At 14.9% G+C, this 15,196-nt stretch overlaps 1 protein-coding gene across 4 annotated transcripts in view; it reads left to right on the top strand.

Annotated features, from left to right (window-relative positions):
• LOC124017997 overlaps positions 1-15,196 on the top strand; it is a 39,756-nt gene that overhangs the window by 20,207 nt on the left and 4,353 nt on the right. For 2 of the 4 annotated variants that reach the window (XM_046333251.1, XM_046333249.1), the window contains exons 6-7: positions 604-639; positions 845-877. In XM_046333251.1, coding sequence (XP_046189207.1) covers positions 604-639; positions 845-877 — 69 coding nt within the window. The remainder of the gene's footprint in view (positions 1-603; positions 640-844; positions 878-15,196) is intronic. The other 2 variants (XM_046333252.1, XM_046333250.1) reach the window with 1 other exon arrangement.

Here is a 15,196-nt window from a genome sequence, read left to right as displayed (position 1 = left end):
GACTGTAGCCTGTAGCCTGTGAAACGTACCTGTAGCCTGTAGCCTGTGAAACGTACATGTAGCCTGTAGCCTGTGAAATGTACATGTAGCCTGTAGACTGTGAAACGTACATGTAGCCTGTAGCCTGTGAAACGTACATGTAGCCTGTAGACTGTGAAATGTACATGTAGCCTGTAGCCTGTGAAACGTACATGTAGCCTGTAGACTGTAGCCTGTGAAACATACCTGTAGCCTGTAGCCTGTGAAACGTACATGTAGCCTGTAGACTGTAGCCTGTGAAACATACCTGTAGCCTGTAGCCTGTGAAACGTACATGTAGCCTGTAGACTGTAGCCTGTGAAACGTACATGTAGCATGTAGATATACATTTCACAAGAATGACACATTTAACTTCTCCCAGTGTTCAGTAATTGTTAGCTTGGTGAACTATATTTTCAGAGTGGTTTCCTTTCAGAGTGTGTGTGTGTGTGTGTGTGTGTGTGTGTGTGTGTGTGTGTGTGTGTGTGTGTGTGTGTGTGTGTGTGTGTGTGTGTGTGTGTGTGTGTGTGTGTGTGTGTGTGTGTGTGTGTGTGTTAGTAGTAATGTTGTGTTTTCAATGAACAGGCCTGTTGTCACCTATTCATGAAGAGAAGACTGCAGGTAAGGAACACACACACAGGAATACACACACACACACACACACACACACACACACACACACAGACACACACACACACACAAAGGAATACACACACACACAGGAACACACACACAGGAACACACACACACAGGAACACACACACACAGGAACACACACACACACAGGAACACACACACTGACCTTGCTACATGTGTGTGTTCTCAGAGCCTCGTCAGGGTTACTACGGTAATGACACAGGTGAGAGTTCTAAAGACAATGTTCATTAATTAATTAATACCTATAATAATATATATATTAATAACCTACAATACATATATATATATATTATTACCTATAATAATATATTAATACCTATAATAATATATTAATACCTATAATAATATATTAATACCTATAATAATATATATATTAATACCTATAATAATATATTAATACCTATAATAATATATTAATACCTATAATAATATATTAATACCTATAATAATATATTAATACCTATAATAATATATTAATACCTATAATAATATATTAATACCTATAATAATATATTAATACCTATAATAATATATATATTAATACCTATAATAATATATTAATACCTACAATAATATATATATTAATACCTATAATAATATATTAATACCTATAATAATATATTAATACCTATAATAATATATTAATATCTATAATAATATATTAATACCTATAATAATATATATATATTAATACCTATAATAATATATATTAATACCTATAATAATATATATATTAATACCTATAATAATATATTAATACCTATAATAATATATTAATACCTATAATAATATATTAATACCTACAATAATATATATATTAATACCTATAATATATATATATTAATACCTATAATAATATATTAATACCTATAATAATATATTAATACCTATAATAATATATTAATACCTATAATAATATATTAATACCTATAATAATATATTAATACCTATAATAATATATTAATACCTATAATAATATATTAATACCTATAATAATATATTAATACCTATAATAATATATATATTAATACCTATAATAATATATTAATACCTACAATAATATATATATTAATACCTATAATAATATATTAATACCTATAATAATATATTAATACCTATAATAATATATTAATATCTATAATAATATATTAATACCTATAATAATATATTAATACCTATAATAATATATTAATACCTACAATAATATATATATTAATACCTATAATAATATATTAATACCTATAATAATATATTAATACCTATAATATATATATATTAATACCTATAATAATATATATATTAATAACTATAATAATATATTAATACCTATAATAATATATATATTAATACCTATAATAATATATTAATACCTATAATAATATATTAATACCTATAATAATATATTAATACCTATAATAATATATTAATACCTACAATAATATATATATTAATACCTATAATAATATATATATTAATACCTATAATAATATATTAATACCTACAATAATATATATATTAATACCTATAATAATATATTAATACCTATAATAATATATTAATACCTATAATAATATATTAATACCTATAATAATATATATATTAATACCTATAATAATATATATATTAATACCTATAATAATATATATATTAATACCTATAATAATATATATATTAATACCTATAATAATATATTAATACCTATAATAATATATTAATACCTATAATAATATATTAATACCTACAATAATATATATATTAATACCTATAATAATATATTAATACCTATAATAATATATTAATACCTATAATAATATATTAATACCTATAATAATATATATATTAATACCTATAATAATATATTAATACCTATAATAATATATTAATACCTATAATAATATATATAATAATATATATATTAATACCTATAATAATATATATATTAATACCTATAATAATATATTAATACCTATAATATATATATATTAATACCTATAATAATATATATATTAATACCTATAATAATATATTAATACCTATAATAATATATATATTAATACCTATAATAATATATATATTAATACCTATAATAATATATTAATACCTATAATATTATATTAATACCTATAATAATATATATATTAATACCTATAATAATATATTAATACCTATAATAATATATATATATATATTAATACCTATAATAATATATATATTAATACCTATAATAATATATTAATACCTATAATATATATATATATTAATACCTATAATAATATATATATTAATACCTATAATAATATATTAATACCTATAATAATATATTAATATCTATAATAATATATTAATACCTATAATAATATATATATATTAATACCTATAATAATATATATTAATACCTATAATAATATATATATTAATACCTATAATAATATATTAATACCTATAATAATATATTAATACCTATAATAATATATTAATACCTACAATAATATATATATTAATACCTATAATAATATATTAATACCTATAATAATATATTAATACCTATAATATATATATATTAATACCTATAATAATATATATATTAATAACTATAATAATATATTAATACCTATAATAATATATATATTAATACCTATAATAATATATTAATACCTATAATAATATATTAATACCTATAATAATATATTAATACCTATAATAATATATTAATACCTACAATAATATATATATTAATACCTATAATAATATATATATTAATACCTATAATAATATATTAATACCTACAATAATATATATATTAATACCTATAATAATATATTAATACCTATAATAATATATTAATACCTATAATAATATATTAATACCTATAATAATATATATATTAATACCTATAATAATATATATATTAATACCTATAATAATATATATATTAATACCTATAATAATATATATATTAATACCTATAATAATATATTAATACCTATAATAATATATTAATACCTATAATAATATATTAATACCTACAATAATATATATATTAATACCTATAATAATATATTAATACCTATAATAATATATTAATACCTATAATAATATATTAATACCTATAATAATATATATATTAATACCTATAATAATATATTAATACCTATAATAATATATTAATACCTATAATAATATATATAATAATATATATATTAATACCTATAATAATATATATATTAATACCTATAATAATATATTAATACCTATAATATATATATATTAATACCTATAATAATATATATATTAATACCTATAATAATATATTAATACCTATAATAATATATATATTAATACCTATAATAATATATATATTAATACCTATAATAATATATTAATACCTATAATATTATATTAATACCTATAATAATATATATATTAATACCTATAATAATATATTAATACCTATAATAATATATATATATATATTAATACCTATAATAATATATATATTAATACCTATAATAATATATTAATACCTATAATATATATATATATTAATACCTATAATAATATATATATTAATACCTATAATAATATATTAATACCTATAATATATATATATATTAATACCTATAATAATATATATATTAATACCTATAATAATATATTAATACCTATAATAATATATTAATATCTATAATAATATATTAATACCTATAATAATATATATATATTAATACCTATAATAATATATATTAATACCTATAATAATATATATATTAATACCTATAATAATATATTAATACCTATAATAATATATTAATACCTATAATAATATATTAATACCTACAATAATATATATATTAATACCTATAATAATATATTAATACCTATAATAATATATTAATACCTATAATATATATATATTAATACCTATAATAATATATATATTAATAACTATAATAATATATTAATACCTATAATAATATATATATTAATACCTATAATAATATATTAATACCTATAATAATATATTAATACCTATAATAATATATTAATACCTATAATAATATATTAATACCTACAATAATATATATATTAATACCTATAATAATATATATATTAATACCTATAATAATATATTAATACCTACAATAATATATATATTAATACCTATAATAATATATTAATACCTATAATAATATATTAATACCTATAATAATATATTAATACCTATAATAATATATATATTAATACCTATAATAATATATATATTAATACCTATAATAATATATATATTAATACCTATAATAATATATATATTAATACCTATAATAATATATTAATACCTATAATAATATATTAATACCTATAATAATATATTAATACCTACAATAATATATATATTAATACCTATAATAATATATTAATACCTATAATAATATATTAATACCTATAATAATATATTAATACCTATAATAATATATATATTAATACCTATAATAATATATTAATACCTATAATAATATATTAATACCTATAATAATATATATAATAATATATATATTAATACCTATAATAATATATATATTAATACCTATAATAATATATTAATACCTATAATATATATATATTAATACCTATAATAATATATATATTAATACCTATAATAATATATTAATACCTATAATAATATATATATTAATACCTATAATAATATATATATTTATTAATACCTATAATAATATATTAATACCTATAATATTATATTAATACCTATAATAATATATATATTAATACCTATAATAATATATTAATACCTATAATAATATATATATATATATTAATACCTATAATAATATATATATTAATACCTATAATAATATATTAATACCTATAATATATATATATATTAATACCTATAATAATATATATATTAATACCTATAATAATATATTAATACCTATAATAATATATATATTAATACCTATAATAATATATTAATACCTATAATAATATATTAATACCTATAATAATATATTAATACCTACAATAATATATATATTAATACCTATAATATATATATATTAATACCTATAATAATATATTAATACCTACAATAATATATATATTAATACCTATAATAATATATTAATACCTATAATAATATATATATTAATACCTATAATAATATATTAATACCTACAATAATATATATATTAATACCTATAATAATATATTAATACCTATAATAATATATTAATACCTATAATAATATATTAATACCTACAATAATATATATATTAATACCTATAATAATATATTAATACCTATAATAATATATATATTAATACCTATAATAATATATTAATACCTACAATAATATATATATTAATACCTATAATAATATATTAATACCTATAATAATATATTAATACCTATAATAATATATTAATACCTATAATAATATATATATTAATACCTATAATAATATATATATTAATACCTATAATAATATATTAATACCTATAATAATATATTAATACCTACAATAATATATATATTAATACCTATAATAATATATTAATACCTATAATAATATATTAATACCTATAATAATATATATAATAATATATATATTAATACCTATAATAATATATATATTAATACCTACAAATATATATATTAATACCTATAATAATATATTAATACCTATAATAATATATATATATATATTAATACCTATAATAATATATATATTAATACCTATAATAATATATTAATACCTATAATAATATATTAATACCTATAATAATATATATATTAATACCTATAATAATATATTAATACCTATAATAATATATATATATATTAATACCTATAATAATATATATATTAATACCTATAATAATATATTAATACCTATAATAATATATTAATACCTATAATAATATATATATTAATACCTATAATAATATATTAATACCTATAATAATATATATATTAATACCTATAATAATATATTAATACCTATAATAATATATTAATACCTATAATAATATATATATTAATACCTATAATAATATATTAATACCTATAATAATATATATATTAATACCTATAATAATATATTAATACCTATAATAATATATATATTAATACCTATAATAATATATTAATACCTATAATAATATATTAATACCTATAATAATATATTAATACCTACAATAATATATATATATTAATACCTATAATAATATATTAATACCTATAATAATATATATATTAATACCTATAATAATATATTAATACCTACAATAATATATATATTAATACCTATAATAATATATTAATACCTATAATAATATATTAATACCTATAATAATATATTAATACCTATAATAATATATATATTAATACCTATAATAATATATATATTAATACCTATAATAATATATATATTAATACCTATAATAATATATTAATACCTATAATAATATATTAATACCTATAATAATATATTAATACCTACAATAATATATATATTAATACCTATAATAATATATTAATACCTATAATAATATATTAATACCTATAATAATATATATATTAATACCTATAATAATATATTAATACCTATAATAATATATTAATACCTATAATAATATATATAATAATATATATATTAATACCTATAATAATATATATATTAATACCTATAATAATATATTAATACCTATAATATATATATATATTAATACCTATAATAATATATATATTAATACCTATAATAATATATTAATACCTATAATAATATATATATTAATACCTATAATAATATATATATTAATACCTATAATAATATATTAATACCTATAATATTATATTAATACCTATAATAATATATATATTAATACCTATAATAATATATTAATACCTATAATAATATATATATATATATTAATACCTATAATAATATATATATTAATACCTATAATAATATATACTGTGAACCATCAGATCCTCCTCTCCACCCTCTCCGAGTTGGGCATCTCCGGCGCGGCCCACGCTTGGATTGCGTCCTACCTGACAGGTCGCTCCTACCAGGTGGCGTGGCGAGAATCTGTCTCCTCACCACGCGCTCTCACCACTGGTGTCCCCCAGGGCTCTGTTCTTGGCCCTCTCCTATTCTCGCTATACACCAAGTCACTTGGCTCTGTCATAACCTCACATGGTCTCTCTTATCATTGCTATGCAGACGACACACAATTAATCTTCTCCTTTCCCCCTTCTGATGACCAGGTGGCGAATCGCATCTCTGCATGTCTGGCAGACATATCAGTGTGGATGACGGATCACCACCTCAAGCTGAACCTCGGCAAGACGGAGCTGCTCTTCCTCCCGGGGAAGGACTGCCCGTTCCATGATCTCGCCATCACGGTCGACAACTCCATTGTGTCCTCCTCCCAGAGCGCCAAGAACCTTGGCGTGATCCTGGACAACACCCTGTCGTTCTCAACTAACATCAAGGCGGTGGCCCGTTCCTGTAGGTTCATGCTCTACAACATCCGCAGAGTACGACCCTGCCTCACACAGGAAGCGGCGCAGGTCCTAATCCAGGCACTTGTCATCTCCCGTCTGGATTACTGCAACTCGCTGTTGGCTGGGCTCCCTGCCTGTGCCATTAAACCCCTTCAACTCATCCAGAACGCCGCAGCCCGTCTGGTGTTCAACCTTCCCAAGTTCTCTCACGTCACCCCGCTCCTCCGTTCTCTCCACTGGCTTCCAGTTGAAGCTCGCATCCGCTACAAGACCATGGTGCTTGCCTACGGAGCTGTGAGGGGAACGGCACCTCAGTACCTCCAGGCTCTGATCAGGCCCTACACCCAAACAAGGGCACTGCGTTCATCCACCTCTGGCCTGCTCGCCTCCCTACCACTGAGGAAGTACAGCTCCCGCTCAGCCCAGTCAAAACTGTTCGCTGCCCTGGCCCCCCAATGGTGGAACAAACTCCCTCACGACGCCAGGACAGCGGAGTCAATCACCACCTTCCGGAGACACCTGAAACCCCACCTCTTTAAGGAATACCTAGGATAGGTTAAGTAATCCCTCTCACCCCACCCCCCTAAGTTTTAGATGCACTATTGTTAAGTGACTGTCCCACTGGATGTCATAAGGTGAATGCACCAATTTGTAAGTCGCTCTGGATAAGAGCGTCTGCTAAATGACTTAAATGTAAATGTAAATGTAATAATAATATATTAATACCTATAATATATATATATATTAATACCTATAATAATATATATATTAATACCTATAATAATATATTAATACCTATAATAATATATATATTAATACCTATAATAATATATTAATACCTATAATAATATATTAATACCTATAATAATATATTAATACCTACAATAATATATATATTAATACCTATAATAATATATTAATACCTATAATAATATATATATTAATACCTATAATAATATATTAATACCTACAATAATATATATATTAATACCTATAATAATATATTAATACCTATAATAATATATTAATACCTATAATAATATATTAATACCTATAATAATATATTAATACCTATAATAATATATTAATACCTATAATAATATATATATTAATACCTATAATAATATATATATTAATACCTATAATAATATATTAATACCTATAATAATATATTAATACCTATAATAATATATTAATACCTATAATAATATATATATTAATACCTACAATAATATATATATTAATACCTATAATAATATATTAATACCTATAATAATATATTAATACCTATAATAATATATTAATACCTATAATAATATATATAATAATATATATATTAATACCTATAATAATATATATATTAATACCTACAAATATATATATTAATACCTATAATAATATATTAATACCTATAATAATATATATATTAATACCTATAATAATATATTAATACCTATAATAATATATTAATACCTATAATATATATATTAATACCTATAATAATATATTAATACCTATAATAATATATTAATACCTATAATAATATATATATATATTAATACCTATAATAATATATATATATTAATACCTATAATAATATATATATTAATACCTATAATAATATATTAATACCTATAATAATATATATATATATATATTAATACCTATAATAATATATATATTAATACCTATAATAATATATATATTAATACCTATAATAATATATTAATACCTATAATAATATATATATTAATACCTATAATAATATATATATTAATACCTATAATAATATATATATATATTAATACCTATAATAATATATTAATACCTATAATAATATATTAATACCTATAATAATATATTAATACCTATAATATATATATATTAATACCTATAATAATATATTAATACCTATAATAATATATTAATATCTATAATAATATATATATATTAATAACTATAATAATATATATATTAATACCTATAATAATATATTAATACCTATAATATATATATATATTAATAACTATAATAATATATATATATTAATACCTATAATATATATATATATATTAATACCTATAATAATATATTAATACCTATAATCATATATATATATTAATACCTATAATAATATATATATATATTAATACCTATAATATATATATATATATATTAATACCTATAATAATATATTAATACCTATAATAATATATTAATACCTATAATAATATATTAATACCTATAATAATATATATATATATTAATACCTATAATATATATATATATATTAATACCTATAATAATATATATATTAATACCTATAATAATATATATTAATACCTATAATATATATATATATCAATACCTATAATATATATATATATTAATACCTATAATAATATATATATTAATACCTATAATAATATATATATTAATACCTATAATAATATATATATTAATACCTATAATAATATATATATATATTAATACCTATAATATATATATATATATATTAATACCTATAATATATATATATATATATTAATACCTATAATAATATATATATATATATTAATACCTATAATAATATATATATTAATACCTATAATAATATATTAATACCTATAATAATATATTAATACCTATAATAATATATATATTAATACCTATAATAATATATTAATACCTATAATAATATATATATATATTAATACCTATAATAATATATATATTAATACCTATAATAATATATTAATACCTATAATAATATATATATATATATATTAATACCTATAATAATATATATATTAATACCTATAATAATATATATATTAATACCTATAATAATATATTAATACCTATAATAATATATTAATACCTATAATAATATATATATTAATACCTATAATAATATATATATTAATACCTATAATAATATATATATTAATACCTATAATAATATATTAATACCTATAATAATATATTAATACCTATAATAATATATTAATACCTATAATATATATATATTAATACCTATAATAATATATTAATACCTATAATAATATATTAATATCTATAATAATATATATATATTAATAACTATAATAATATATATATATTAATACCTATAATAATATATTAATACCTATAATATATATATATATTAATAACTATAATAATATATATATATTAATACCTATAATATATATATATATATTAATACCTATAATAATATATTAATACCTATAATCATATATATATATTAATACCTATAATAATATATATATATATTAATACCTATAATATATATATATATATATTAATACCTATAATAATATATTAATACCTATAATAATATATTAATACCTATAATAATATATTAATACCTATAATAATATATATATATATTAATACCTATAATATATATATATATATTAATACCTATAATAATATATATATTAATACCTATAATAATATATATTAATACCTATAATATATATATATATTAATACCTATAATATATATATATATTAATACCTATAATAATATATATATTAATACCTATAATAATATATATATTAATACCTATAATAATATATATATTAATACCTATAATAATATATATATATATTAATACCTATAATATATATATATATATATTAATACCTATAATATATATATATATATTAATACCTATAATATATATATATATATATTAATACCTATAATAATATATATATTAATACCTATAATAATATATTAATACCTATAATAATATATTAATACCTATAATAATATATTAATACCTATAATAATATATTAATACCTATAATAATATATATAATAATATATATATTAATACCTATAATAATATATATATTAATACCTATAATAATATATATATTAATACCTATAATAATATATATATTAATACCTATAATAATATATTAATACCTACAATAATATATTAATACCTACAATAATATATATATTAATACCTATAATAATATATATATTAATACCTATAATAATATATATATTAATACCTATAATAATATATATATATTAATACCTATAATAATATATTAATACCTATAATAATATATTAATACCTACAATAATATATATATTAATACCTATAATAATATATTAATACCTATAATAATATATTAATACCTATAATAATATATTAATATCTATAATAATATATTAATACCTATAATAATATATATATTAATACCTATAATAATATATTAATACCTATAATAATATATTAATACCTATAATAATATATTAATACCTATAATAATATATATAATAATATATATATTAATAACTATAATAATATATATATTAATACCTATAATAATATATTAATACCTACAATAATATATATATTAATACCTATAATAATATATTAATACCTATAATAATATATATATTAATACCTATAATAATATATATATATTAATACCTATAATAATATATTAATACCTATAATAATATATTAATACCTATAATAATATATATATTAATACCTATAATAATATATATATTAATACCTATAATAATATATTAATACCTATAATAATATATATATTAATACCTATAATAATATATATATTAATACCTATAATAATATATATATATATTAATACCTATAATAATATATTAATACCTATGATAATATATTAATACCTATAATAATATATTAATACCTATAATAATATATTAATACCTATAATATATATATATTTATACCTATAATAATATATTAATACCTATAATAATATATTAATATCTATAATAATATATATATATTAATACCTATAATAATATATATATTAATACCTATAATAATATATTAATACCTATAATATATATATATATATATATATATTAATAACTATAATAATATATATATTAATACCTATAATATATATATATATATTAATACCTATAATAATATATTAATACCTATAATAATATATTAATACCTATAATAATATATATATATATATATTAATACCTATAATAATATATTAATACCTATAATAATATATTAATACCTATAATAATATATTAATACCTATAATAATATATTAATACCTATAATAATATATATATATATTAATACCTATAATATATATATATATATTAATACCTATAATAATATATATATTAATACCTATAATAATATATATTAATACCTATAATATATATATATATTAATACCTATAATATATATATATATTAATACCTATAATAATATATATATTAATACCTATAATAATATATATATTAATACCTATAATAATATATATTAATACCTATAATATATATATATATTAATACCTATAATATATATATATATTAATACCTATAATAATATATATATATATATTAATACCTATAATAATATATATATTAATACCTATAATAATATATATATTAATACCTATAATAATATATATTAATACCTATAATATATATATATATTAATACCTATAATATATATATATATTAATACCTATAATAATATATATATTAATACCTATAATAATATATATATTAATACCTATAATAATATATTAATACCTACAATAATATATTAATACCTACAATAATATATATATTAATACCTATAATAATATATATATTAATACCTATAATAATATATATATTAATACCTATATAATAATATATATATATTAATACCTATAATAATATATTAATACCTATAATAATATATTAATACCTACAATAATATATATATTAATACCTATAATAATATATTAATACCTATAATAATATATTAATACCTATAATAATATATTAATATCTATAATAATATATTAATACCTATAATAATATATATATTAATACCTATAATAATATATTAATACCTATAATAATATATTAATACCTATAATAATATATTAATACCTATAATAATATATATAATAATATATATATTAATAACTATAATAATATATATATTAATACCTATAATAATATATTAATACCTACAATAATATATATATTAATACCTATAATAATATATTAATACCTATAATAATATATATATTAATACCTATAATAATATATATATATTAATACCTATAATAATATATTAATACCTATAATAATATATTAATACCTATAATAATATATATATTAATACCTATAATAATATATATATTAATACCTATAATAATATATTAATACCTATAATAATATATATATTAATACCTATAATAATATATATATTAATACCTATAATAATATATATATATATTAATACCTATAATAATATATTAATACCTATGATAATATATTAATACCTATAATAATATATTAATACCTATAATAATATATTAATACCTATAATATATATATATTTATACCTATAATAATATATTAATACCTATAATAATATATTAATATCTATAATAATATATATATATTAATACCTATAATAATATATATATTAATACCTATAATAATATATTAATACCTATAATATATATATATATATATATATATTAATAACTATAATAATATATATATTAATACCTATAATATATATATATATATTAATACCTATAATAATATATTAATACCTATAATAATATATTAATACCTATAATAATATATATATATATATATTAATACCTATAATAATATATTAATACCTATAATAATATATTAATACCTATAATAATATATTAATACCTATAATAATATATTAATACCTATAATAATATATATATATATTAATACCTATAATATATATATATATATTAATACCTATAATAATATATATATTAATACCTATAATAATATATATTAATACCTATAATATATATATATATTAATACCTATAATATATATATATATTAATACCTATAATAATATATATATTAATACCTATAATAATATATATATTAATACCTATAATAATATATATTAATACCTATAATATATA

This window comes from Oncorhynchus gorbuscha, unplaced genomic scaffold (assembly GCF_021184085.1).
Source record: "Oncorhynchus gorbuscha isolate QuinsamMale2020 ecotype Even-year unplaced genomic scaffold, OgorEven_v1.0 Un_scaffold_370, whole genome shotgun sequence".
NCBI lineage: Eukaryota > Metazoa > Chordata > Actinopteri > Salmoniformes > Salmonidae > Oncorhynchus > Oncorhynchus gorbuscha.
The sequence above is the reverse complement of the archived record's forward strand: the minus strand, read 5'-3'. Positions and strand labels throughout refer to the sequence as shown.